At 46.5% G+C, this 26,979-nt stretch overlaps 6 protein-coding genes across 6 annotated transcripts; 1 reads left to right on the top strand and 5 right to left on the bottom strand.

Annotated features, from left to right (window-relative positions):
• Positions 1 to 314: 314 nt before the first annotated feature.
• LOC121590556 lies at positions 315 to 5,973 on the top strand. The gene is made up of 9 exons (XM_041910333.1): positions 315 to 812; positions 899 to 1,231; positions 1,306 to 1,408; positions 1,479 to 2,082; positions 3,787 to 4,036; positions 4,178 to 4,570; positions 4,640 to 4,739; positions 4,805 to 5,106; positions 5,175 to 5,973. The coding sequence occupies exons 1-9, from the start codon at positions 737 to 739 to the stop codon at positions 5,480 to 5,482; spliced, it is 2,469 nt and encodes an 822-aa protein (XP_041766267.1). The 5' UTR covers positions 315 to 736; the 3' UTR covers positions 5,483 to 5,973.
• Positions 5,483 to 7,176, bottom strand: LOC121603679 (CLIP domain-containing serine protease B9-like). Its single transcript, XM_041932766.1, has 5 exons — positions 6,991 to 7,176; positions 6,539 to 6,922; positions 6,376 to 6,472; positions 6,022 to 6,305; positions 5,483 to 5,933 (listed from the first exon to the last, which is right to left on the bottom strand). The coding sequence occupies exons 1-5, from the start codon at positions 7,079 to 7,081 to the stop codon at positions 5,605 to 5,607; spliced, it is 1,185 nt and encodes a 394-aa protein (XP_041788700.1). The 5' UTR covers positions 7,082 to 7,176; the 3' UTR covers positions 5,483 to 5,604.
• A 134-nt stretch (positions 7,177 to 7,310) lies between these two features.
• On the bottom strand, positions 7,311 to 10,884 carry LOC121603683 (gustatory receptor for sugar taste 64e-like). The gene is made up of 3 exons (XM_041932771.1): positions 9,303 to 10,884; positions 9,083 to 9,237; positions 7,311 to 9,014 (listed from the first exon to the last, which is right to left on the bottom strand). The coding sequence occupies exons 1-3, from the start codon at positions 10,131 to 10,133 to the stop codon at positions 8,657 to 8,659; spliced, it is 1,344 nt and encodes a 447-aa protein (XP_041788705.1). The 5' UTR covers positions 10,134 to 10,884; the 3' UTR covers positions 7,311 to 8,656.
• A 1,022-nt stretch (positions 10,885 to 11,906) lies between these two features.
• Positions 11,907 to 13,737, bottom strand: LOC121590554 (gustatory receptor for sugar taste 64e-like). The gene is made up of 7 exons (XM_041910330.1): positions 13,707 to 13,737; positions 13,371 to 13,637; positions 13,207 to 13,295; positions 12,674 to 13,176; positions 12,429 to 12,594; positions 12,201 to 12,290; positions 11,907 to 12,039 (listed from the first exon to the last, which is right to left on the bottom strand). The coding sequence occupies exons 1-7, from the start codon at positions 13,735 to 13,737 to the stop codon at positions 11,950 to 11,952; spliced, it is 1,236 nt and encodes a 411-aa protein (XP_041766264.1). The 3' UTR covers positions 11,907 to 11,949.
• An 8,605-nt stretch (positions 13,738 to 22,342) lies between these two features.
• On the bottom strand, positions 22,343 to 23,525 carry LOC121603681 (glutathione S-transferase 1-1-like). The gene is made up of 3 exons (XM_041932768.1): positions 23,284 to 23,525; positions 22,784 to 23,206; positions 22,343 to 22,698 (listed from the first exon to the last, which is right to left on the bottom strand). The coding sequence occupies exons 1-3, from the start codon at positions 23,371 to 23,373 to the stop codon at positions 22,543 to 22,545; spliced, it is 669 nt and encodes a 222-aa protein (XP_041788702.1). The 5' UTR covers positions 23,374 to 23,525; the 3' UTR covers positions 22,343 to 22,542.
• Positions 23,526 to 26,022: 2,497 nt separating this feature from the next.
• LOC121603682 (gustatory receptor for sugar taste 64a-like) lies at positions 26,023 to 26,905 on the bottom strand. Its single transcript, XM_041932770.1, has 3 exons — positions 26,889 to 26,905; positions 26,458 to 26,732; positions 26,023 to 26,377 (listed from the first exon to the last, which is right to left on the bottom strand). The coding sequence occupies exons 1-3, from the start codon at positions 26,898 to 26,900 to the stop codon at positions 26,089 to 26,091; spliced, it is 576 nt and encodes a 191-aa protein (XP_041788704.1). The 5' UTR covers positions 26,901 to 26,905; the 3' UTR covers positions 26,023 to 26,088.
• Between the last annotated feature and the right edge of the window lie 74 nt (positions 26,906 to 26,979).

Here is a 26,979-nt window from a genome sequence, read left to right as displayed (position 1 = left end):
AACATCCAAACAGATGCCGATGCCGGAAATCTAATCATACAAGGCTACCAGTTAACCTTCGTAAACGAGACGTATTCTTCCTGCAATCCGTTTGCTTCCCGATCGAGCACCGTTTTGTCACAGCCACTGTCCCATGGGCACCCAGCAGCCTACGTACATTAGTGCAGCCTAGCGCTGTGTGTAGTCACTCATATCGCTAAGCCTCACCTCGATAATGACCTCTGCGGCAGTGTACTGATAGCGCCACCGATCCGTGAATTGGTATTGGTACCGGCAGCCACAGCCACAGCCGAACGGAGATGACAGTCCAAAAAGTCTCTCGCTGCGAACAGCGCTGCTACTCATCTCCTGGCAGCGATCTCCGATGTCCTCCACTTGCTCGGCAAGATGGGCGCGCTGCAGGCGCAACGGGAGATTCCCGCAGAGATCTCCGCGGAGCAGTGCACATCCCGCTCTACCCGACACCAGTCTGGTCGCTCCCGCGCGCCATCGCACGGCCGGACCGGTTGGGTAGCTTTCGGGGCAGCACGTACGACCCGAACATAACCGTGCCAGCGGGCTTACGAAACACACTAGAGCTCGTGGTAGCGCGCTGTTTCGGAGGCTGTTGGGCGCACTGTGTGTTCATTCGGGTTGGCAGTCGTTTTTGGCGCTTTTGTTTTCGCACCACCTAACCCCTGTCCTGTCCGCACCTGTCCTTGCAAAGTGCCGTTTTGCTATTTAGCCTCTCAGCAAAATGTCACCCCAGGCGGGACGATTTCTACTGCTGCTAGTGTGCGTCGTCTGCGGTGTGATCGGTTCATCTGACGCGTGTAAGTATGGGAAGCGATGGTTCGACCTCCGCGGGTAACTAATTTACTGGGGTTTTCTGCCGTTTTTTACACGCCACAATTTGCAGTGTTCCTACAGGATGCGTGCGAAACACCGGACGGTAAGGGTGGCACCTGCGTGTACCTTCGATCGTGCCTCTCGATCCGCAACGTGCTGCTGAAGAAGGAGAACATGACCCCGGAAGATCGCAGCTTGGTGATGAAATCGAAATGTGGCCAGGAGGGCCGCTCGGTGCTGGTGTGCTGCCCGCTCGTTCGCAAGCTGACCGGCCGGTTCGATGCACCGGTTGAGCTGCCACCACCGGGTGAGTGTGGCAAGATGCAAATGGATCGTATCGTCGGTGGGGAAGTCACTTCGATAGATGGCTATCCTTGGCTAACGAGAATTCAGTACTACAAAGGTAAGACGGAGTGGTGTAGTAAGATGTTTCTAGGCCCTAGCACTGTTTTTCCATCCTTTATTCGACGCTTGCAGGCAGCAACCGGTATGGATTCCACTGTGGAGGAGTACTGATCCACAACCAGTACGTCCTGACGGCGGCCCACTGTATCGAGGGCGTTCCATCAACCTGGATCGTGTAAGTCTGGCCATCTTATGAACCTCACCTCAGCTCACCTCACCATTTGCCTGCTTTGCCTTCGTTTCAGGTATCAGGTGCGGCTCGGTGAGTTCGACACCACGACCACCATCGACTGCGTGGAGGACGATTGTGCCGATCCAGTGCGCGATGTGCTGATCAATGCGTACGTAGTGCATCCGGACTACTACAAACAGAACGGAGCCGATTACAACGACATCGCGCTGCTGCAGCTGTCGGAAACGGTCGAGTTTACCGACTTTATACGGCCGATCTGTTTGCCGACCAGCGAGGAAAGCAGGGCGGCTAACCTGACCGGCAAGTACGCAACCGTGGCCGGCTGGGGCCAGACGGAAAACAGTACCTCTAGCACGAAGAAGCTCCATCTGCGCGTGCCGGTGGTGGACAATGAGGTGTGTGCCGATGCGTTCAGCTCGATACGGTTGGAAATCATTCCCACCCAGCTGTGTGCCGGCGGCGAGAAGGGTAAGGACTCGTGCCGCGGCGACTCCGGTGGACCGCTGATGCGGTACGGCGATGGTCGTTCGTCCTCCAAGCACTGGTACCTGATCGGGTTGGTCAGCTTCGGGCTGGAGCAGTGCGGTAGCGACGGTGTGCCCGGGGTGTACACGCGCATGAGCGAATACATGGACTGGGTGCTGGATACGATGGAGTAGACGTGGTGAGTGGCAGTTGCAGGATTGCGAATCGCAGAGTGGGAAGAGGGAACATTTAAGCAGCTACGAAGCAGACTATTTAGATGCGTTCTATAATTGACTTAAATAAAAATATTGACGATCAATCAAACGAATTTTAATATCGATTTAAACATATCACTTTATAAGATATAATTTGGGTTTCATATGTTTTGCCCAATGACTCTTGATCGAAATAAAGATCGTATATTCTATGCTGGATGCATTAAAATTTTTATTGAAGAACAGCTTTAAAAAATTCTAATCCAACCATCATTGAAACTCGTTCTAATCAAAATAACCTACGGTATAGTTAACCTTTATTCCAATCTATCTGAAATTTGGTAATGTTTTACATTCATTTCATCTTATTTTTTCCTTTGTTATTAGGATCAATTAAATTTGAACCTCGAAATTTTTCTGTTTGGCATACCTATCTGCGTGGTCATGCATGATCGATTTGTACAGGCTTCCGAGTCGCATTAGCACCACGTAACGATCCCGTGGTACAGTCATCAGCTCGCACGGCTTAACACCATACCCATCGTAGTTTCAAGCCTCATGTGGACCAACCCCTGTAGCAAGTACTGAGCGACTGCTTGGTGCTTAATAAGTCTCGAAAGCCTGTATTAGACGGCAAGATCGCTTAGGTTGTTGGGCGAAATAATATTATTAAGAATAAATAAATAATTAAATAATAAAAACCAGATCGCACGGTGTGGTTTCTTTATTCATTTCATTCGAATTGTTGCTTTTTTTCAGTACACTAAGCGAGCAGTAATCGTTTAGAGTATTCTGGTACTTTACAATACTACAATTTAACACGCTCTTAAAAAAAACAACAACTAAAAAATTCTGACAAAGGATAATTTTAAATGACTAGCTAAAACTGTGCAGTTTGAGGGATTTTGTGTTTGTGGGTTACGGATTTTTTTATCTTAGTTCCGGTTGTTTGAGCTAAGGTGAGAATGAATAAATGAGAAAAAATTACAAACCTGATTTTCGATTCTTTGTGACATACAAGTATAAACTATTTAGATTTTGACTCAATTCTCAATAATTAATTTCAAATATTTCTTTAGAAAACACAACAAAAAAAAATGACGTCTATATGACTTTATTGCCATTATAGAATATGCCTCATAATGACGCACTTGCTCGGGTGTTTTGTTTTGCATTCTCACATTACAACGCTGCATGAATGGGTTCTACCGCTTTGAGATTAAGTGAGCAACCCTGCAACCCTTTAGAATGCACTTGATTGCCATTGTGAATTACCTATTCCATGAATCACGCGACCACTTGTTGCACGCACCGGAAAGCAGCTCAGCGAAAGGGAAAAGCCCTCTACCTGTCATCGCGCTGGTGAAATTTGCCGATTTCAAATCCGTACAAATACGAAACCATCGAACGTGTGGTCCCACACGGGCCCAGCACACAACTACATGCTAATCACGTGCGTAATTACAAATGCTCGACGCTAAATCTACATATATTCGAGCCTAGGGAACAGAGAAACTAAAAAAAATCCCCACGATATGAAGGCAAAACCCGTTTCCACCACCCAAAAGGAGTTCCCTAAAGCGCCTGGCAGCCGGGGTAGATATGCCCGATTCATCGTCCGCCCCTGCGGCACGTCGTCCACGAAACGTCCACCTGCTTATGCTCACGTTAGTTTCCTAACCGGCGTTAGTTTCCGTTGTACACTCGACCGATACGCATCGACCAGTGTGCTGTGCTACCTGTGCTGTCCGACCGATCGGTAAACGTAAGTGGTGGACGATCCGCCGACCTGTCGAACCGGCTCGTGGCGAGATGACAGCAGTACGTCGTCACCGTGGTGGTGGTGGTGGTGGTAGATTCGGACGAGGGGTAGCATTGGTGCCGATAATTACCGTCATCATGTGCGTGCTACATTCCAGCGCCGCGCAGTGTGAGTTGTGTTGCTGTGGCTCTTGGTGTTATTGTTCGCCTGTCAGGTGAAACGTTCCCATACAGCAGCTGACAGGTGCATGACGGGATAGCGTGCGTGTTACGATAAACCTGTGTTTTCATTGCTCTATTCTCCGCTCAGTTCAGAACCCGTGCCGGACGCCCGATTTGAAGAACGGACTCTGCGTTACGGTTGCCCAATGTCCGCTGATACAGCGACTGCTCAACCAGCCGCTGCTGACGTCGAACGTGGTCCGTTTCCTCGAGGCTAGTCGGTGTGGAGCGCAGGACCGGAAGGTGCTGGTGTGCTGTGCCGAGCCCGAGAACGTCCAGCCAGCTACCACGGCTGCTCCACTGCCCGTACAGACGCGTCCGCCCCCCAGTACACCGTTAGGCAATAGGTTATCGTACGAGACACAGCTGCGGCTGCTGCCCGACGAATGTGGCGTGCAGTACACGGACCGTATCATCGGGGGCGAACGAGCCCAGCTCGATGAGTATCCGTGGACCGCTCTGATCCAGCATCGGCGGAAAAGTAAGTGGCGGCTGAAACATGCCCAAAACATTCGCCACCATGTAACGCACGAGCCTTGACCACTTACAGATGGAGAGCTAAAGTTCCACTGTGGCGGTGCACTCATTAGCGACCGGTACGTACTGACGGCGGCCCACTGCATCGAGAACATACAACGATCCTGGACGCTGTAAGTATGCGGGTCGGCGCAGGGACAAACCAGATCCAGTGCCCTAACAATGCCATTGCTTTCAGAACGGCCGTACGGCTAGGTGAATGGGACATCGATTCCGACCTGGACTGTGCCAACTCGTACGGGGAGCGTGTGTGTGCCGACCCGGTGCAGGACATTGCGATCGAGAAGTATATCGTGCATCCCGGCTACTCCGTGCAGAAGCAATCGGTAAAGAACGACATCGCCCAGGTACGGCTCGCACGGCCGGCTGTGTTTAACGATTACGTGCAGCCGATCTGTCTACCGCTGGAGCCGGCGCAGCGGACCATCTCCTACGATGGCCAACGGTTCGTCGTGGCTGGCTGGGGTCAAACGGAGGACGGTAGGTAGCGGCGTTTGCAATCAAGCCGCGTTCGTACTAACCACCGAACTCTGCACTGCTCCTTGCAGCACCGAGAAGCCGCTACAAGCTGTACGTTGGTGTGTCGGGCGTGCCGGAACAAACCTGCCAGCAGCAGTATCCACAGGCCGGCATTGATCGGACGCAGGTTTGCGCCGGCGGAACGGCGAAACAAGACTCCTGCCGGGGCGATTCTGGCGGACCGCTGATGTACGTGGGCCAGCGCAACTCGGAAGGCGTCATGTATCTCGGCGGGCTGGTCAGTTACGGCCGCCAGTGTGGGCTCGAGGGAGTGCCGGGCGTGTACACCCGAGTCAATCAGTTCGTCGATTGGATCGTTGGTAATCTAGAACCGTAATTGCACCTGTCGCGTGTGTGATTTATTCAGTTAGCAAGTTATCGCTACATAAGCTTTACCATTTAAGTGTGTACGTACGATTAAAAAAAAGTAATTATCTATTACAATTAGTGTGATGTGAGTTAAGCTCCATCAGACGACGCTACTAGCTTGCGCTCGATCCAATCCACGTACTGCGCCACTCGCGTGTAAACGGAAACACCCTGAAAGTTGGCACAGCTCGACAGTGAGCTCAGCACACCGACCAGCTCGTGCACCGAGCGTCCGGCAGTGTCGATCGTTCTCACTGCCGTCAATCCACCGCCAGCATCACCCAGCGGCTGCTCCTCCCCGACTGCGACACACACAAATCCGTACGAGGTGCCCGCTACCGATGGAACGTACCGCTCGCAAGCCTTCTGGCTGAGTGCATCATAGCTGGACAGTTGCTTGTACCGGCTGCTTGGATCCGCTAATGGTTTTGACAAATATACACACAAGTATTGCCATCAGTAATGTAGTTCGTATTGCCGTTTCACACACATACACACACAACCTACCGCAAGTGTTCTGGTTCCAACCGGCCGCACCGTACTTCGCCGTTTCGTTCAACACAGGCGACTCGGGCAAGCAGATCGGACTAACCCAATCGTTTAGCTGCGCCGGTTGAGCCAGCTTCAGCAGTGCAATATCGTTCCGCCGTCCGGTATATGCTTCGTGCAGGATCACCTGCACCACCGGTACATCGTACGATGGGTCGGCACAGACGAGATCGTCACTGTCGGGGTTAAGAATACAGTCGACCGTCGATTCGAGATCCCACTCGCCAAGCCGTACGGTTAAGCTGGGGGAGAGATTGCAGCACTGTTGTTCAATTTGTTCTTGAAGGATGTAGGTTTCAAAGATTGGTTTACTTATTCCACGCCGCCTCATCGTCCACACAGCTTGCCGAAGTTAGTACGTAGCTCGGTGCGATAAGCGTGCCACTGCAGTTAAACTGGGTACTGTGGGCTAGAAAAAGAAATGGGTCAATCACAGGCATCTCGAAAGCGTGCTAAGTACAAGTATTCAACACACCCTGACCACCGTAGTGAAGCAGCACCGTCCAAGGATGATGCCCGATGGAGAAATTTGTCAGCTTCACTGCCGATTGCAATCCGCAAGCGTTGGGAGCAACTTCCAGGTCGGTTCCTGTGGGTTGTTTCTCTTCGGCGTTCACTCGGATCGTTGTGTTGATGCCGCTCTCCGTCGGTCCTCCCACCGGGACTAGCGAACTCTGGGGACAGCAGACGAGAGCCTTTCCTTCCGCCGTTCGACCGCACTCCGTACCGTACAGATATTGGATGTCTTCAGGCGTGAGCGTGTCTTTGCGCAGCGTAGTCATCACACTGTCGCACTGTTTCACCGGTACGCAGCGTCCGCGCTGCTGCTCCTCGGTGATGCACAGCTGTCGGAAAGAGTCTACGCCCAAACGGAGCCTTTTAGTGGCCGGAAATGCTTTACAATTGCAGCAAATGTGGATCACTTACGTCTTCCGCCATAGCCTGGTACTACGAGCAGCACCAACACGATCGCACCCAGCCATTGGTAGCGGGTTACTTCGAGCAAGCAATTCACCATCGTCCTGCAATGCGCTACAAACACCACAGCTGAGAGTTGTTCAAGACTGCGGGATGTACTGATAACTTCCACACACTGTAGGTCGCACAGCAGACCTGCGCTATATACTTGCGCAAACAGGCGCGCTGATTAAGTGGGGAATTTTTGTTTCCTCTTTATTGCGCCACGACTGTGCAACACAGACACACAGCCGCCAACTCATTGATTAGTTCAGATTTCAGTGGCGCATCGAGCCATTTTTCTATGATTGAACCACAATTAACAGTTCCCCTGCTCGAATGTGATCGTGACGTTTTCATGACCTCCGGAACGTAGCGACGTACAAACTTGACCCATGGTGGCTGTTGTCTTTTCAACCGTTCTGTTATTGGCTACCTACCACTCTAAAAGCTGACCATAATAAACACCATCATTCCGTAGCATCTGCACGTGAGAAAGGTCGCTTCCGTCCGCGGGCCACCGGCTGCGTGACCTCCGTCCGGACAATTATTATTAAATTAGCCTAGATTCAAGCTTCCTCCCAAGCATCGATCGCCATTAGTGCGTTGGAGTTAATTCATTTTCGGTGTGTCTTCACACTGGCCCCAACAGGCGGGGAGGGTGAAAAGGGGTGTGAGTTTTCATCACCAAACGAGATTGGGCTTTTGGGGCGGGTGATACTGAAACCCATGCTGCCGCTGCTGCTCATTTCCATTTAATTAAATTTTCCACATTCATTGTGCCCGTCCAGTCCGGTCAGCGAACTGAACCGACGGCGTCTCAGCGGAAGAATCAACTTTGCATAAAGTTATCGGGAAAAGATGATGAATATCGGCCCTCCGTGGCCTGGCTTTGTAAAAAAAATGCAGATAATCAGACAAAGCATCGTTTTTTTTTTCTTCTTTTTTTTCGGTACACTTTTTCACACATTTGCATTCCAGGCGAGACAGCACAGACGGTATGCAATATTGATACCGAAACGATTGTTTATTAATGAGCTCGGCATGCTCGGTTGGAGCGTTTACAATCGATTAGATTTCAGCCCTTTTTCCGATACCGAAGCGAAGGATGGTGCCGGTTTAATACCAAATACCCGGTTAAAGATGTCTCGCTAGAGACGCTTCCAGGAAGGACGGTTCGCAGTTTGATTTTTGAAGCGAAGCCTAGATGATCAAATTTAAACCGTGGGTCTTTGGAGAGGTAAATAAGATACAGTCTTTCCCCACTGTTCGCTGGAAATAGTTTTCCCTTGCCGGAAGGGTTATCGGGAAAGGATGAACGCCAATGAAAATAGTAAACACCAAACATCCAAAGCACGCTCACACAAGCAACAGAATGCTTACACTATTAGTATTTGTCATCAAACGGGTCAAATAAACCTGAAATTATATCAAACACCCCAAAAAAAAGGGGAAACCATATTAGAGGCAAGCTCTCGGGAGTGGCACTACACTCACACTCAACATGGAACGGCTACGGTACGAGTACATCGAATACAAACTACACAAACAGCAAACGACGTCCAACGACAAAAAACACGGAAAGCGACCAATCGTCCTCATCGTATACAAGCGCAGCAACAATTCAGAACCACGCTTACAACGTGTCCATGCGCTTTAGCTTACACAAATCCACATCCGATGCTTCGTCCTTGTGGAACTGTATCAGCACCAGCTCGTACGTAATGATTGCCCCCGTCACGTTCAGCACCAGCTGGCGGGTCATGCTGAAAAACTTGAGCCCGGTCAGGGCGACCGTATCGGTCGTCACCTCCTCGGCGAACCGTTTCGCCTCCAGACACCAGCCCTCGCGCGGAATCGTTCGCAGTACCTCGATCGGGCGCTTCGATTCGTCGTTCACTTCTGCCGCAAACATGGCTACGGCTAGCGTTCGGCCGATGAGAATGATCAGATTGAACCAAAAATACACTGTGTGCACCAGGGTGGGTCGCGAGCTAGAAGAAAGTAACGCACTTGTACGCAGTTGAAGAATCTAGACAGACACCAGCACCGAGCCACTTACTTCATGCTGTTGAGGATTTGAACGCAGATGAAGAACAGATTGTTCGAAATGGAGAGCATCGTGATGGCGGAGATGTGATCGTCCACCGTCGTTACAAGATCGCACACATTCCGATACTTTTGCCGCTGTTCGTCCCAGAACTGCTCCGTCATTTTCTGGCGCAACGAAAGATATCGAATAAATTTACTCACATCCTCAACAATCTGCACGGAAAAAGTACCTCCCGTTTGTGAAGGATCAGATGGGCGTTGATGCGTCGAAAGGCGTGCGACAAACCCATGCTGATGACGATCACAAACAAATCGACATAGCTCCACATAAAATTGCAAATCACGTTGAAGAATTTGGTCAGAAAGCCGCGCCACGTGGAGTATGGGAAGTAGTAGTACACGAATGCAAAGTTGGACTTGAAGAACGCTTCGTACGGATCGTGCACGGCGGGACAGTTGTTCGAGTAGTGTACCGCCGCCACGATCGAGAGCAAATGCTCGGACAGCGACAGTGCCATCACCATGATCGAGCAGAGCTTAATCCGGTACGCCAGTACCGCCCGCTCAAACAGACCCTTCTGCGGTGGCAACGAGTCATCGACGCGGGTCCACTTCACCATCAACGCTGGCCACCGTTGACCGAGCCGGCCGAACCGATACATGGCATACAGGTTGTAGCAGTAGAAGAACGCCGTCACCATCTTCTGAAAGTGGTACCGCTTGCTGGCGAAGAAGTACACCGACATGGTCGTGAGAAAGCCGATGCCAATCGCACAAAAGTAGGCGTAGAACGCACGGCCCGCCGTGTAGGAAAAGCGCAACTTTCGCGGATCCTTCGCCAGTATGCCACAGACGGGCATGATGGAGAACAGCTGAGCCATCATCAGTACGCCGCGGGACGCTTCGTGAAAGGTGCCATTGAACAGCCAGTCCTCGCGACTGGCCCGCCGCTGCGCCCTTGGCCAGTGGAGCCAGGACGCACACCAGCGCTTCAGAAAGGTGTGCCAGGTCGGTTGAATTAGTGGTTTGGTGTCGTGGTTTTCACTCACGGCAAATCCCATCTTTCTCCGCTTCTCGCTCACTAGCTCATCGATCTGCAGACTTCAAAATAAGAAAATAACAAGAAATGCAACTCTTTGAACAAACTTTTGCAATTGATGTTGCACTTTTTACCTTATTACATTATTTCGCCGAAATAGAAGTTTGTTCTCGAGAAGCTTTAGAGCCATTCTACAGCTTCAAGCGTATTGTGCATTCAAAACACGACTGCGGTAAAGATTAGTCACTGTTTTGCGCGGCCTTAAAGCAGGCATGCAGAATACATAACTTATGAGCTCATTATAATCCTTGAACATGCAATTGTGATCCTATCTAACCGTTTGCTGTAAACAACATAGTTTAAATGGTAATGTGACTCTAGCCTAGAGCCCTGCTTTGTCATAATAATTGTTTGTTTCACTTACGCTACACAAGTATTTGTGTCCGTTTGCAATACAAAAATATGTAATACAATACTTTCGAATACAATAAAACTTCCATTAATTTTCTAAAGAGATAAAATAGATAGGTAATCAAAATGAAGAACACTATTATTATATTAGAATGAAAAAACTGTATAAAATGAATTATCTTATTATAATCTTTATCAACTTACATAGCAAAAAATCAATAACAACTAAACTTTATAAGTTCACAACAACCCTCCCAAAACCAATGGTAGTTAACAACCTTAAATAAACGATAGAATCAGTCAGTTTACATAATCAACTACATAAGTGTACATCCTACTGTCTTATGCTTCGCAATTTGTCACCACAGCTGGTAATTGCTACCAGACAGTTTTAAGGTTTAATTTTTTTTTATACTTTTCTTATTATGTGGCCCACAGAACGATAGTAAATTTATGCCTTCTACCCTTGAATAACCTTTTTTTTCTTTTCATAGAAAATCTCAATTCGTTTGGATCAACTTACATTTTGGATGCCCTTAAACATAAATCCTTGAGCTCTGAATGTAAGTGCCAATATACATTTGTTTAAATTAAAATAAAGTTCTACTACATACTATGCTGATAGATAGTTTAACACACCATTCATAATAATAGAATAATTAGAACAATAGCTTTAAGAACTTACTACACAAAAGAAAATTGATACAAACAAAAATTATCAAGGACATAATTGATCAAAATGTATCCTTCAGTCCCACTATTGAGCGTTGTATTAACAATGAGTGTCACTTGGAATTTTGTTTAGCTAAATTTAATTAAATGGATGAATTGAAAGTCAAAATTATCACACTCATTGCAGCATACAATTAACGATAGAAATAGACGAATCTTGTATACTACAGAAGTTGTTGTTAATCGTTACTATAAGCCGTTGTTGGCAGAAAACAACCAACCTTTCAATTCCTTGAGTTTTTGTTTATTAATGAGAGACTGCAGTACCGACAAGAATTGCTAAAGTGGACTAACAACTTCCCAGCTAGAAGCAATTCAGTTCCCACACATTCCCATTGAGTATTACTGTCAAGTTTTATTATCTACTTACTTTTTCATTATCTCTTATGCTAACCCTCACCGCCTCCGTTATGTTCGAAACTTTTCACCACAACTACTTCCTTGAATGTTATGCCTTGTTGACCAAACGTAGCGCAGCTACTTTCGCAGTGACATCGATTGAATTTATTTTTTCTTGCCACTTTTACTCTCCGACAACCAATGCGACAACCGGCACGGGCTTGACCATCAGCATCATCATCATCATCGCTTGTCATCACCAAGTTCCGGTTCGCATACTTGGCCTTACGTCCGGGCCGGGTCGGGCCGGAAAAGGAAACCCCATAGACACGCTGGCACACTGTTTTGTAGGCTGCTCACGTGCAAGGATTATCGTCACCATTTTTGGCTTCCGCTTCGTTAACCTGCGTCAAAACCAACTCGTACGTTACGACTGTAGCTGCGATCTGGGGAAGAAAGGGGTTAGAAGAAACACTGGATTAGCAAAGGGTGGCAAAAGAAATGGCAACAACCTAGGGAAAAAGCATGGCTAAAGGATCCTCTAACCCGGGATGTGATCGGAAAGGAGAGAAAGTAATGGTAGGCGGAGGGTGATGGTAAAACATGCCTTCAGAATGAGTTTGCGCGTTAAATAGAAAAAGCCATAGCCGTTCAATGCTACCGAGTCATGCTCGACCTGTCGATGGAACCGCTGAACCTGCAGGGTGAGAGAATGTAGAAAGATGCTATCGTTACATCTTATGTTGACTTTCTGCAGTCCCAAAAAGGTTAGCTTCAAATGACGTGTGCTAGGTTTCGGTTATGTTGGTAAAATAAGCATCGAAATCATGCGTACCTCGTCAGTGTAGCCGTACCCGTCCGGTAGATTGTAGAACAGGGCGCGTGTCCGGCAGTACTCGTCATGGATTGCAGAACCATACAGGGAAACGGCAACAATGCGCCCAATAAGGTGAAACAGCGAATACCAGAAATACGAAGTGACGATGAAAGACGAATTTTGTCTATGGAATCAAGGAATATAGAATGTCGGATTGATGAAGATGTGCTTTTATACAGCTCCGATCTAACCAGCAAACTCACTGGAAAACATTCACTAGCTGGACGCAGATGAAGAACAGATTGCTCGCATAAGAAATGACAATAAACACGCCAATATGATTGTTCACGTGCCGTATCAAACCTAGTACACGCCGGTAGTGCGTACATTGGTCCTTCCAAAAGATGCCTCGATGGTACAGCTTTTCGGAGCTTGCGATCACATCGTTCACCTGCGCCAAGTTCGTGCGGAGGCCGACGCTGACGGATATCAAGAACAGATCCACATAGTTCCAGTACACCGTAAGCAGCGACGTGATCGTTTGTGCTAAAAAGCCAACGTATGGGTTGTAAGGCACGAAGGAGAACATTTCCGGAAACGCTTGTTTGTAGTGTGCTTCCAGCAGGTTCGGGATCGGACACCGGTAGGCCCGATGCAGTCCAGCCGGCTTCGAAAGCACATGTTCAATTAGTCCACTGGTGAGCAAAACTGTCGCCACTAGCCCGACCTGTCGTGCATTTCTGCGGCAGGCAGCGCTCAGTCTCGGCTGATCCGGCAGGGATTGCTCAAGCTATACCCAGCGGGACATAAGCTGTGGCCAGTTGCGTGCAAGTACCGCAAAGTTGATTGATATTAGCAGGTTTAGAGTGAAGAACCACCAGGACACTGGAATATAATGTAATAAAAAATCGCCCTAAATTAAGTTGCTCGAGCCGCTGTGCCAACACCATCATGACGTACTTATTTTAGCAAACTCAACACCACTATACCAGAAGGTGGCGAAGGAAAAGCACGCCATTATGAGTGCACTCAGCTGTACGAATAGTGCGTACAGGTTGCGCCACGATAGCAGTCTCCAATGGATACTCCACCAACGACCACACCACACACCATCGAGCGGTAGTAGCCCAAACATTTGACCCACAATCAGCACAGGTTGGATTGAGCGGCAAAAGTATCCTCCACCGTTGATGAACCGCGGCCGGTTTGGCGGTTGGTAAAACTCTTCTGTAAGCAAAGGGAACATTGCTGTAGCACATCACCACATTATAATGCTGTTCAAAACATGCGACTTACTCTCAAGAATTCGCACAGTTTTGGAAAGCATTTCCGTTGAATTGCTGTTTTTCTCTACTGGATATATTTTCTGTAAACCCATTGAAACTGCGATGGTGCAACGACACAAACATTACTAAACCGAGACTACATACAGACCGGAACATTTAAACGTTTCCCTGGCTGGAAATGCAATAGGAAATGTGCAAATCATTTATGATCATGTAAGTTCATTTGTAAGAAAATGTGAATAAGAGCGCGTTTGGAGGGAATGGTTGAAGACATGTCTTATGATATCAATCATCTTGGGAAGTTCATTGAATGTATAGCAATGCAAGGGAGAAAACTATTTTGCAAACTCATAGTTAACGCAAACGGATACAAACATGTGTTTCTTTAAATAAAATGTTTAAGCTTGTGAAAAGTCTAATAAGGCGACTATTCCGAGAGTTTCGTATTTTACTTGATATTGAAATTGTTTCTTAAAACAATGTATTGACAACGGCCGATAATATTAGCAATTTATAAGTAAATCAACTCGTTCAAAGGCTATCACAAGAAGCACATTTAGGTGAACCATTGAACAGCAACAAGTATTATGTTTTACGTCACTTTTTTATTAGTTTTAATAACCAACTTAAGGACAAATTCTAAACAACATTTAAAACGAAACGAAAATCATTTCAAACAAATATTTAAAAAACAAATAACAATGAAGTTCAGTTCTCACGATTAGGTACCATAAATTTAAATTATTTTGTAAAAAAACACTCATTTTAATTAACTCTTCAATGAGTAAAACAAAAATAAGTGTTTCGATACTATTTTATTATACGGCCTTTTTTCACTATGTCACTATTACGACAGTATTTTGTTTATCGTTGGCGGCCGGGAATAGGTATATGTTTGCTACTTATTTTATGGAAAACCCGAACCAAGGACCAACGTGTAATGTAACAGCGTTTTGTACTGTCCTAATACATCCACTTCAGTACTCATGTTCACCAGTTTCATTGTGTTGGAGGGTTTACAATAATTGGATTTAAAGTGTGCTCTCATAGAATTTGAATCAATATGAATATTAAGCACTTTTGAACATAACTCTAGAGCCGGCTGACGTTTTCTTAATTTGTAGTTCTCGAAGGTCGGGCGCCCTTGGCAGTGGCCAAGCCGCCCAACCCTATAAACTGATCTATACTTTATAATGAAAATGTTCATATTTCAATTCCTATGAGTGGCGGGATTTGCAATAGAATTCTATATTCTAAGCGTAGGTGAAAAAGTTCAATTGATATTTACATTTTATACATGTACTATTCCATCTTCATTTTGTTCAAGTAGTATTACTTCTAGAGAAGTTTATTTCCACTTCATTGCAGCTATTTCTCTAGCAGCCTTAGCAAAATTCATTTGAGAAGAAATGTACGTTTGGGAAGATATTGAGTTGAAGCAATTTCTTTGTGGCTGAAATTTTTCAATAGAACGATAGGTAGCAGTTTTAAGAGAAATTTCAACGACGATTTTATGTCGAGACCAGTCGAGAGAAAATTTTCGTTGAATAAAGGTTCTCTACTTGTAAAATCATCGTGCATATGAAAATCAGCCGAATGTTTCTTGCGATTGAATGGTTTCTTTATTAAAACACAAACAGCGCAAATGACGTGGAATGAAGAACCTCATTTAAATGTATTGATTTATTATCACAAGCAATGGCAGAGCTTTAGTGCTGCATAAAAGTCTCACTCAGGCACACGCAAATACACATGCACACATGTTGAAAGGTGTTCAGTAAAGCCTTTTTACACCATCACAAAAATCGCTCTTTTCCGAAGATGGGTTAACCTCCTTCAACATCACAAGCTCGTACGTGATGAGCGTGCCTGCCATCTGTGAAAAGCAACAAGTGTTGCATAAAAATGAGTTAAAATACTTATCCAACTTACCGCAAGTATGACGCTTCGATTGAGAAAGAAAAATCCATGTCCCGAGAGACAGTTCCGACCAGACAGAAGCTCTTGCGTAAATCGTTGTACCTGAAATTAACCAGCTTCAGTTGCAATTGAACAACACGCACTGTTCGTCATACTCACATCGATAGTCCAGCAGCTCATCGGCACGGAGCGTAAGATGTCGAGCGGCCGCAACGACGCCACATGTATGTTGGAAGCGATCAGCAGCATAACGAGCGTTCGAAAAATTAGAAATGCGAGTGAAAATTTAAAGTACAACTCCGAGATGAGTGAGGCAGAGAACCTGTAGAGAAGAAGCGTGTTTTAGTGTCTGGAAAGCTTCCCAAAATCCCTAACTTACTGGAAAGCGTTATACATCTGGTAAAAGATAAAGTAAAGATCGGACGCGGTGGTGCAGACGATAATCGGTGCCATGATGCCCTCCATGTACGCGACCAAGCTCGAGATCCGGCCATAGTCCAGCCGCAAACGCTGCCAAACCGGGCCCATCACATGCCGTCCCTTGTACTGGGCCGCATGGCGATAGAACTGCTCGTACCGCCGGGCAAGCCCGAGGGCCACAAAAATGATGAACAGATCCATAAACGTCCACACGTACAGGAATATCTTGTGCGTCAGCTCGAGCAGCAGCACAGCGGGCAAGCTGTACGGCAGATAGTGGAAGAACTTGGGATGCTCGCGTTGGTAGAACAGCGTCCAGAAGGGTGTACTGTTGTCGCAGCGCTTAAAGTACTGCAGGTTGGTGTAGTACACCGAGGCGACGTGCAATGCGTCCTCCACTGAAGGGGGAGGTGCAAATGAGGAATACAATGTGTAGTAAAATGGCAACAGTGCGCGTTCGTTGTGTGCCGCCTAAAGTAAGCTTACCAAAAGCGAGCACAATCATCGTACTGCCAATCGCCGCGACGACACGCTTCAAGCTCCAAAACCGTCGCTCGGCGTACGGAGGATGCAGAAAGTTTTCCTCCAAGCTGCGCCACTTCTCCATGATTGTTCGCCAGCGTGCCGCTATGGCCAGCAGTACGATTGCTCCGGACAGATTCAGCATGTAGTAGATTATGTTACCTGGGAGTGAAGACGCGACACTTGAGTGAGCCTTACTGCTCTACGCACAGGCCATACGCGACGCTACTTACTGATTTCCGAGGTGCCCAGCGTGTCCACCGTCAGGCTGTAATAAATGTGCGCCACCAGCGTGAGCAGCCCGGACAGGAAGAAGTAAAGGCTGTAGACGGTACCCGGTCCAAACCACCGAAACCGAATATCCTGCAGCGTTCGACCGTACAGGCCGCCAAGCGGAAAGAGCGAAAACAGTTGCGAAATCAGCAGAAACGGCCTCACCGCCCGGTGGAAGTCATCAATTGCCGGCGATTCCATGGTTGATCGGGATCGGCGCGTTAATTACCACCATGTATCATTACCGCGTGGTGTGCGGTGTGGTATCGTCTGCTTCGGCCCTTTGCTACGAAACGAATGTGGCTTGTGCCCTTGGCTGCCCGTCGCTACACGATTTCGAAGGATCCTGGTGCTAGTGAAGGTTGCGGTCAAATGGGCTGGCTCGCCAACAATCAAACATTCAAGCATGGCCCGAGGAGAAAGCGATTAATTAATCTCCCGGCAGCGGGAGAGCGTCGAAGCGTGCGAATGCTTGCAGGTGCTGTTTACGGTGCTGTGTGTGCGTTGAGTGTCACGCGATTACAGAAGGGAGAAATCAAATCCAACCGACTCAAAAGTACGAGCAGTCGGTCGAGGTGTCGGGTATTTTTTTCACCTGATCTAGCAGTACCAACTCGTACGTCACCAATGTCCCGGCCATCTGGAATGACATAAACAACAACACCGCTAAGCATTACTGCAATTTGATGCTTGCATTGCATGTTCCACGGGCTGAACATATACAAACAATCACTTACCGCTAGAATTAGCTGACGCTTTAGAAAGAAAAATTGTTTTCCAGAAAGGACATTTTCACCCGAAGCGACTTCGTCCGTTAGCCGTTGCAGCTGGCAAAGTGTTGGGAAAGTTCGATTAGTATGGTTATGATTTCTACTCACCGGACCAACTCACATCAATGCCCCAATGCTTGGAAGGGACGTTTCGCAGCAGCTGAAGGGGGCTGATAGAGGCGGCGTACACTCCCGACCCAACATAAAGCATCACGATCGTTCGGAACATGAGAAGCAATAGCGAGTACCAGAAGTACACGTAGTTTGCAATGGCTCTGCGGCGTCTGTGGGGGGAGTGGGAATGAATTTTTCCAATCATTGTAAACAACTCACCAACAAGTACTTACTGAAACCCATTGAAGAGCTGCGTCGCGATGAAGTACATATCGTTCGCACAGGCGAGCAGGATCAGGTGTCCGAACTGGGCGTCCAAAATTTGCACCAGCTCCGACACGGCCACGTAGTCCATGCGCACGTCGTGCCAAAAGTTGGTCGGACAAGCGATACCCTGCACGGCGACCAAGCGTCGAAAGATCTGCTCGTACCGGAACTGGGCACCGTAGCAGAACGAGATGATGAAGATGTCCAGGTACGTCCAAGTGTAGCGCATGCAACGGTTGATCCACTGAAGTAAAGTCACTCTTTTAAAATCCACAACTCTTGAACTCGATCATGTATTACCTCCGTTAATGCAATCGTAAACCCATTGAACGGTAGCCAATGGAAAACGTGCGGGTGCTCGCGAAGGTAAAAGTTCTGCCATACCGTCACGTTGGTCCGATTGCACGTAGCTATCTGTACGATGTTGCTCTGGTACGCGGAGTAGTAGTTCAGCCAGTCCTCGACTAGGGCCAGAGCAAAGATGGCAAAGCCGGTGAACCGTATCTTCCAGCCGAGCGCAAAGCGGCCCTTCGATTGGCGGCGATAGTGGTCGCTCAAAAATGAACGCTCACAGCGACTGAACGCACCCAGTATCGACTGCCAGCGGAGGGCAATGAAGAAGAACAGCCAGGCCGACAGGTACACCACCACCATATAGATGCAGTTAGCTGAGGAGAATGTGGTAGGATATACACACACACATTAAAAAAGCCCATTCTATTGCAATTACACTTTTAACCACTCGCAGCATTCCGACGCACCGAAGTAGGCAAGGTTCAGTCCCTTCCTAATGTACCACCGGATGAAGAAGGTGCAGTAAATGCCGGTCAGTGCAAGATACACCAGCGAGTAGATGCAGCGGAAGCTTCGCAGCTTGAAGCGAGCCGTGCGGTAATTTGCACTGAATATGTTCACCACTGGCAGTAACGTGATGCACTGACCGAGCAGCAGAACTTTTGCCCGGAATATGTTGAACGTGATCGGGAGGAAAAAGCAGAACAATAAAAGAGATGATGCAATTTTCACCAAACATAACAAAAAAAAACAAATCACGTGTAATATTGGTAGAGTGTTTCTCCAGTTTACCCGGTGCTACGGCATGATGGAACGAACCAACGCACGGGCGAACGTACTGTCGACCGAAACTTTTCCAATTTCCACGCCCATACCCATTGCCCTGGCGAATGTGGGGATTCTCGATGCTCATGGTTTTGTTGAAATGGTTTGCCGCTTTTTCGTACATCTGCACCGATGCTACCTACTACCGCTGTGTGCAGGCAACGGTGGAGAATGCGAACGCGAACCAGAACGCAAGAGGTAATGCCACTTTTGCTACTTCCACGGCGCTGTACGTTACGCTACGCTATCGACCTCGGGCGATCGCCTATTGGAGGTTCCTAATAACGAAAATGCGTGACTACAGATTGTACCGTGCATCGTCACGTGTGTTGTGAGGGTGCCGTTTGCGTAACCAGGAAATGGTTTCGATAAATTTAGTGTTGCGATAGGCCGGAAAATGAATGTCTCTATTAATTATCGTTACTTTTCATTGAACGAGCGTTAAATTTAAAGATTTGACTCCAGATGAAAATTAGAGTTGGAAAAAATAGAATATTCTGACATCGAAATTATCAAAAGATATGATTTTATAAATCGGCATGATATGACTATTTCTCTAAAAATAAGACGCTCATAAAATATGACGATTCATTTATTTTCTAGTTCGTTCAATTGTTGACCCACATTAGACCTGCTACATAATTACTACAATTAGGCAGTTGTCTTCACCTTCTCCATGACTTGGTTCTGTTGAGCATATTTGTAATTATTTCATGGTTGTTTTTTATTAATTATTTCAAACGGTTTTTCGATACAAACGCATGCTTTTTAATTGAACTGTCAGCCAACTATCTAGCGTTCAACTAAAAAGCATGCCAACTAAAAAGCGTTCAACTATTGAATTCTGACTGCAGTACCTATGACGCTTGGCAGACGTTGCTTGGCAGTTGCTGCCGACCAGAGTTAATTAGACATATAAAAATGGCATCGGTCTTTGAACAAACGGAGGAATTTTGATATTTTGTTCAGATTTTTTTTTATAAAACTTATTTATATATTTGGGAGTAGAGTCTAATGCTTATGAACGACTTTATATACAAAAACAGAATAACGCAGGGAAAAAACATAACATATTTTATAACGTTAGACAACAATTGAGTACGCCTAGATCAATCATAACATCGTTGCTACCAACGATGTGGATGATATAGTTTACAAACAAACGCAAAACACCTATTCTCTGTTCAGTACTAATTCCGGCTAGTACTGGGAATTGCAAACAGTTAAAAGAACGAGCACAACCTGGAGCTAACGCAGTAATTTTCTGTTGCAATAGCTCCCAAGCCGCAGAAACTCTTCTGAAAACATGAAAATTTATGCTCCAGGGTTTCCACGAACGGACAAAACAAACAAGAGTTGGTAACAATTCGCCCCATTCGGAAAAGGAGATCGCATGTAGGAATTTTTCCGTTGACCAGCAGGAAAAGTGTCGAACGTTAAAGGGATGATAAGGCTGGACAATTGACGCTTTTCCAGATCCTTCTCCAGCTGTGTTGTCGTGTCTCACGCACTATCTTAGCATCTGATAGTCTGCTCGTAAGCATACGCCGCAACAGCCGAGACAATGGCCTTTGATCGTAGTCTGGTGGAACGTACGCAAGTTGCTTTATCACATTTCTCAGGCAGGGATATGTAGTCGGAATGCTTGAGAGATCCTGTGGATTACCGGCCCTGATGATGTGTGGCTCACCGATTGCTAGGCACTCTCGTTCTGCAACATACCTGTTCGTCAAGAGAACATTAACTGTAACTGCTGGTATGTGCAGATTCAGACCACCTCGCTTCCATGGTAGTGCCAGCTGATGAAATGAGATCCGAATTCCTCCAGTGCCATGCCACAGAAAGGAACCAATAACATTAGTGACCTTCGTAAAGTCCAATGCTCTGGCGCCACAAACTGACGCCACGTACCACAGCTTCGGTAGCAGGAAGGTGTTGAGAAGGTATACCTTCTGCACAAGATTTGAATCTCTCATGCGATGCAGCCACAGGAGATCTAAAGTGCTGGATTACGACGTCCCAATTCTGTCCCATGTCGTCTCGGATGTTATTCGAAAATAAAATTCCGAGCAGTCGAAGCCGTTGAACAGTTTGTAGCCATGGGACAGATATTGTGGACTATTGTGGAAGCACTAACGATTCCTACGTCGAGTGCGTTGGTTTTGTCCACGTTGAGACGAGCACCAGAGACACTTCCAAATGCCTCAAATAGTTCTCGCACACGCTCGATTTTGTCAGAAGAGGTTGTCACCACAGACATGTCGTTAGCATATGCGTTGACCAGGTCATCCTGGCCGCAGCAAATGCCTTCTAGTCTTGTGATAAGCGGTTGAAGGTAAAGGATGAAAAGGTGCATGGAAGGAGGGTCACCTTGTCGGACAGAACGTTGGATCGGGAAGGAAGGAGAGAGGTGACCATTAATGAGGATGCGGAAGGTGGACCGCTCACCAATAGTTCTCAAAGGCCTACCAACCTCGGATGGAATCCCAAAGAGAGCATGGTTTTGAAAAGGAAATTCCTGTTGACGCGATCAAAAGCATGCGAAAGGTCAAAGGAAATGAGCCTACCACACTTTCGTTTCCTCTGCAGATCAATCACTCTCTCCTTAACGGAAGGAACAGCTTGAAAAATGTTGCGTGGTTTATTACAACATTTTTGCGCTGCCGAAATAATCTCCCACTTCCCGATGATGCCATCGAGTCTGTGTTTGACCAACCGCGACAGAAGCTTGTAATCTGCGTTAAGGAGTGATATAGGTCGAAATGCAGACATGGTACAGCCTCCTTTCCTCTTCCTAACCAACACTATGAATGCGGGTGAAGTTCTCGGAAAAACGTCTCTGAAGGAGAAGCATTTGTCCTTTTATTTATTTATATTTGCTAACTCGTTAGGGTCCGTGACATATCGATCATAGGCGGACTTTAACCCCCTTCAGAGCAGTTCATGATGCAAGCGAAAACTTTGGTACCGTTCATTCGTTTTATGGAAAAACGGAAAAACGACTTATTTTAGGCTTCGCGAGCTCAACCCACCACTGCATCCACGAGCCGTAATTTAAGCTCTAAACTAAATTAAATTACACAGTTCGTCCTTCTAAACCGACTAGCAAAATTTGAGGATTTAAAGTACACTAAACTATTATTCAACTGTAACAGTAAACTCCCCTTCACTACAACTACTTACGTGGATTTTGTCTCAACCTTCACACGATACGATAATCAAATGTAACGGCTCAGAAATGTCTCACAAATACAACAAACGCGCATTTATTCATACATACCAACCCAGCACATCAATGCAACACAGTAAATCTTTAACAACTTCGGCTTCTTATCTCGCTTTCATCACCGCACAGTCTATCTCACAGCAAAGCCAATTTTTACAATCATTATCTTGCACATTCTTTCAGTATTGGTAACGGCTTTTCAACGGAATCTGACGTCAATTCAACGCCTCCAGACCGGTGGGAAACTTGGAGCGCAAATATTCAGCAACCTGGCGGGCAGCTTCCTGATCATCCTCGAATCCTTTCAGCACCCGGCAGCTCTCATACCACGCGTTTAGTCGTGGATAGTTGGTCAAATCCAAACCGCAATGCTGTAAACCAAAGTACGGCAGTAGTTTAAAACTTTCCGATGAAACAATACGCACGAACACTCGTGGTCTTAAAAGTGTTACTTACAACGGCGGAAGCAATCGTCGGCACCAGGGAAAGGTCTGCAATGGTGAGATTTTCCCCGGCAAAGTAATCGTTCCGTGTCAGATAATGCTCCAAATCGGTGAGCGCCTTCTGGGTGGTGGTTTTCATTTCGTCTGAAATTTCCGTCGCTGCACCAGAAAACAGTGCACCGATGGTGCCAAAGAACTTGGGATAGAAAGAGCCCAAATCGTGATGCAGCACCCGATTAATGAGGGCCTTTTCCTTCGGAATGTTCGGGTAGAGCGTGTGCCCGGGACGGTAGGCATCGATTAGGTACGACAAAATGGCACGTGATTCGCCCAGGTAGAAGCCATTGTCGTCCAGCGTTGGGATCGTGTGCTCCGGGTTCATGCGCATGAATTCCTCGGTGCGCGTTTCACCAGCGAGTGGGTTCACTTCTTTTAGCTAGCGAACATAATCGAACACAATTAGTGCACACTGCCTGCAAAACACTTGGCTGTACATTTTTCGCATATACTTACATTCATCGGCAGTTCAAGCTCCTTCATCAGCAGCAACACCGCACGGGCCGGTGGGCTCATCGGAAAGTAGTACAGTGTTGGGACGGGCATGCTGATAGTTGGTGGTAATCTTTAAAAAGGGAACGCAAAACACTATCCTTTCTGCCTCCTACAACGCGACGAACTGTCCAGACGGTCGAACACTGAACAAGGTGAGGCGTCTGGCGAATGTGTTCGAATGCATTCTAGCTTCGGATTTTGGCCGGTAAACGTTAAAACAGTACCGTAGCTAGGTCAGAGATAAGAGAATATCCCACACTCACCATACGTTTCTGCTTCTGCGATAGGACCGATAAGTGATATGCTTTTGCTGGTGGCTTTGAACGATGATTAGAGCATTGATTATGCTTCACCAGTGGCGCTTTACCAGGGGTTCGTTATCTTTTCCTTGAAGTGCGATACCTGCATACATCGTTTATCACTCGGTGTGATGACAGAAGTTGGATTGTTCTCGTCGTATTAATGCATAAAATCAGTAAAAATCCACAAACAAAAAATATATATTTTAGTAATTATTTGTTTCAAAACACCCAAATGTATAATTTTCGTCAACATCTTAAATGTGGTTTAATTTTGGTGTAAAATTAAAAACAGAATATTTATTTACCACATTGTTGACTCAACAACACCAGTTTAGGTCATAAAACACGTTACATAATGTTCTAAAGAAGGAATGCCAAGGTCTGTGTCATTTCTAGACCAGCTTACTGAAGTACAATCATTGTCCCATCCACCTGTACTACTACAGCTCATAAATCATCAGCGCCTACCGACAATCTGTTTCATCTACCCATTCCGTCTATTTATGAGAATTTTCCATTTTTCACCCAAAGGTAATTCGTGAACAATTAATTACTTACGTACTAGGCACCCAGCACAAACAAAGTCATTTGTCCGCTGATCTCATTTCCCTCGCAGTAGAACGGTAACCACCGGAACAGAACGGTTAAAAGTGCGATGAATTTCCACAACACGATCCGTCCGATACTGGTCATATTTTTGCTATTTGGACAATTTCCACTGTACGGTGTCGTGACCCGTAAACCACTTCGCTGGCACTTTCGATGGTGTTCGCTTCAAACAGTGCTCTCGTTAGGACTGATACACGTGGGACTGTTCCTGTGTTTCGTGGAGTATGATCGCCTTAATGCAATAGGTGTCAATGCGGACAACCTGATTGGACCGCTGTTCTATTTGGATGTGATCATCATCATGCTGCTGCTGCTTCGTGTGGCCTATCGGTGGCCAACCGTCGTTCCGAAATGGGAACAGATAGAGTCGCTCGAGGTGATGCAGTACAATGCACGCCAACAAAACGCACGATCGTGTCGTAGAATCCGTGCAATAGCGTTGCTACTAATGGTATTGGGATTTGGTATGAAAATAAGAAAGGAAAGAAGAATTTATTTATATTTAAATATATATTGTACAACGCAATTGGATTGGATGTAGCGGAACATATGCTGTCGATCGGGAAAACCGTGAACGCGAGAGTGGATGAAGCACGCACCTGCCACTGGAACTACAGCAATCTTCCGGAGTACTATGCGCTGCGCACTTACGGGTTCTTTTTCCGAAGAGTACCGTACAACTTTCCATCCTTTATATTTTTAGAGGTAAATATATGAATTTTCCGACATGAAAATTACAGCAAGTCACCCGTATCTTTGTTTAGTACGCAAACACAGCCTTAACGATGGCCTGGACCGTGCAGGATGTGTTGCTTATTATGATAAGCAATTCGATTGCAGGTTACTTTAAGCGCATCAATTCAAGGATTCAATTCTACACCACAGTTCAGGTTGTTGCTAGAGAAAAGTTCTGGAGCGAAATCCATTCTGACTACGTGATGGTATGCGAGCTACTGGAGCATGTGATGAGCATCTGCTCTCCATTGCTGGTCGTTTCTTGTGGCACTAACCTGTACCTGATATGCTATCAACTGTTCCATCTCGTTGAGTAAGTTGCTCTGTACCGTTGTGTTAGTGTCCCTGATGTTATTCTTTATTTACGTATTTTAGTCGAACTGATGATTTTATTATTGTGACGGTGTTTACCTACTTTTCCCTGTTTTTCATAATTTTGAGAACTTTTCTAACGATGCATTACTGTTCAGCCGTACATGAGGTCGCCCGTAAACCGCTGAAACTATTCCGCCGTGTGCCAACGACCAATTGGTGCAGTGAGGTAGGTTTCTCCAGCCAAATCAAACCGCATTGTAGGAGCCGCTAAACAGTAAATATGCAAATTTCATACTTAATCCAATGCTGAGCACCTAAATGAATGCCTTCCTCGTCACCTTTGTATACTGACAGTGGCATTTTTTGCAGCTGGAAAGATTTTACAGCTTCATCCGGAGGAGCTCAATCGCGATCAATGCAATGGGGCTGTTCCGGCTGACCAAGAAAACAATGCTTACGGTATGATTTGTAAAGAGTTTATTTATACAACAAAATGCGATGCGAAACGTTAAATCTATTTCGCATTCATTTGTAGATGCTTGGAGCAGTTATTACGTACGAGCTAGTAATGCTACACTTTGCCCAGAGCACCGCCAACCAGGGTATCGTGCGTGCATGTTCCCCGGAGGAGTTTCTCTTCCAGCCCAAGATGCAGATCACAACCAACTAAACGAGCCGAACACTTCAATCAATATAGCCACAGGGAAGGTCTACTCCAACGCCTTTCGAGGAGCGATGGAATCGCATCAACACCAGCTCGTACGTCAAGATAGATCCAGCCATCTGTGGATGAAGGAACCAACGATTACCTTTGACACTTCACCCCAAACAAACACTCACTTACGGTAAGAAATATTCTGCGGGTAATAGTAAAAAATCCCATTCCGGAGATGGATACACCACCGCTCGAGCAAATGCGCAATATTTCCAGCTCATCGTTGTAGTGCTCACTGCGTATCTTTTGCACCAGTTTGTGCGTTCGCACCGACTTTTCGTCCACGTCCGCTGCAAACCATAGCTTCACGGAGGTGCGTAATATCAGAAAGGTGAACGAGTATCGAAAGTACCAATCGTTGATGTCAAACGGTTTATCTCTGTCGGGGAATTATTATTATTTTTTTTTAGAGAAGGGAAACTCAAGCTCATATCTATTGATTATCATAAGGTTACTTACTCCAGCGCGTTCAGAGTCTGCAGGCAGAGAAAGTACATATCGTTTGCGCAGGAAGCGATCAACAATGGGCCGACAATTCGATTCGTCCGCTCGACCAGCTCGATCAGCCCGACAAAGTGTGTTCGCATTTCGCCCCAGAATGCTTCGGAGCCGTTTTGTAGGTTGCTGTTGATGCGTTTGTTTAGCTGGCCGAAGCGGCACGCTATACCGGAGGCCACCAGCATGATGAACAGGTCGGTGAAGGTCCAAATGAATGTAAGCGAAATTGTCGTGTACTGTGGTTATGTTTGAAAGAATGAAAGTTCAGGACATTAACAGATAATTTAACCAAACGAAATCGCCTAGAGTTATGCTATCTGCTAGCCAAAATGTTTCTATTTAGATTTTTTTTCCCGTAAACTCAAACAGTGTTTGTAGATGGAGATGCTCACCAGTAGGTACATGGTCAAGAGATGATGGTACGGGACGGATTGGTAAACCGAACCGAATGTCAGCGTGCCATACAGCTTGAGCGGATTCGTT

The sequence above is a fragment of the Anopheles merus genome, chromosome 2R (genome assembly GCF_017562075.2).
Source record: "Anopheles merus strain MAF chromosome 2R, AmerM5.1, whole genome shotgun sequence".
NCBI lineage: Eukaryota > Metazoa > Arthropoda > Insecta > Diptera > Culicidae > Anopheles > Anopheles merus.
The sequence above is the reverse complement of the archived record's forward strand: the minus strand, read 5'-3'. Positions and strand labels throughout refer to the sequence as shown.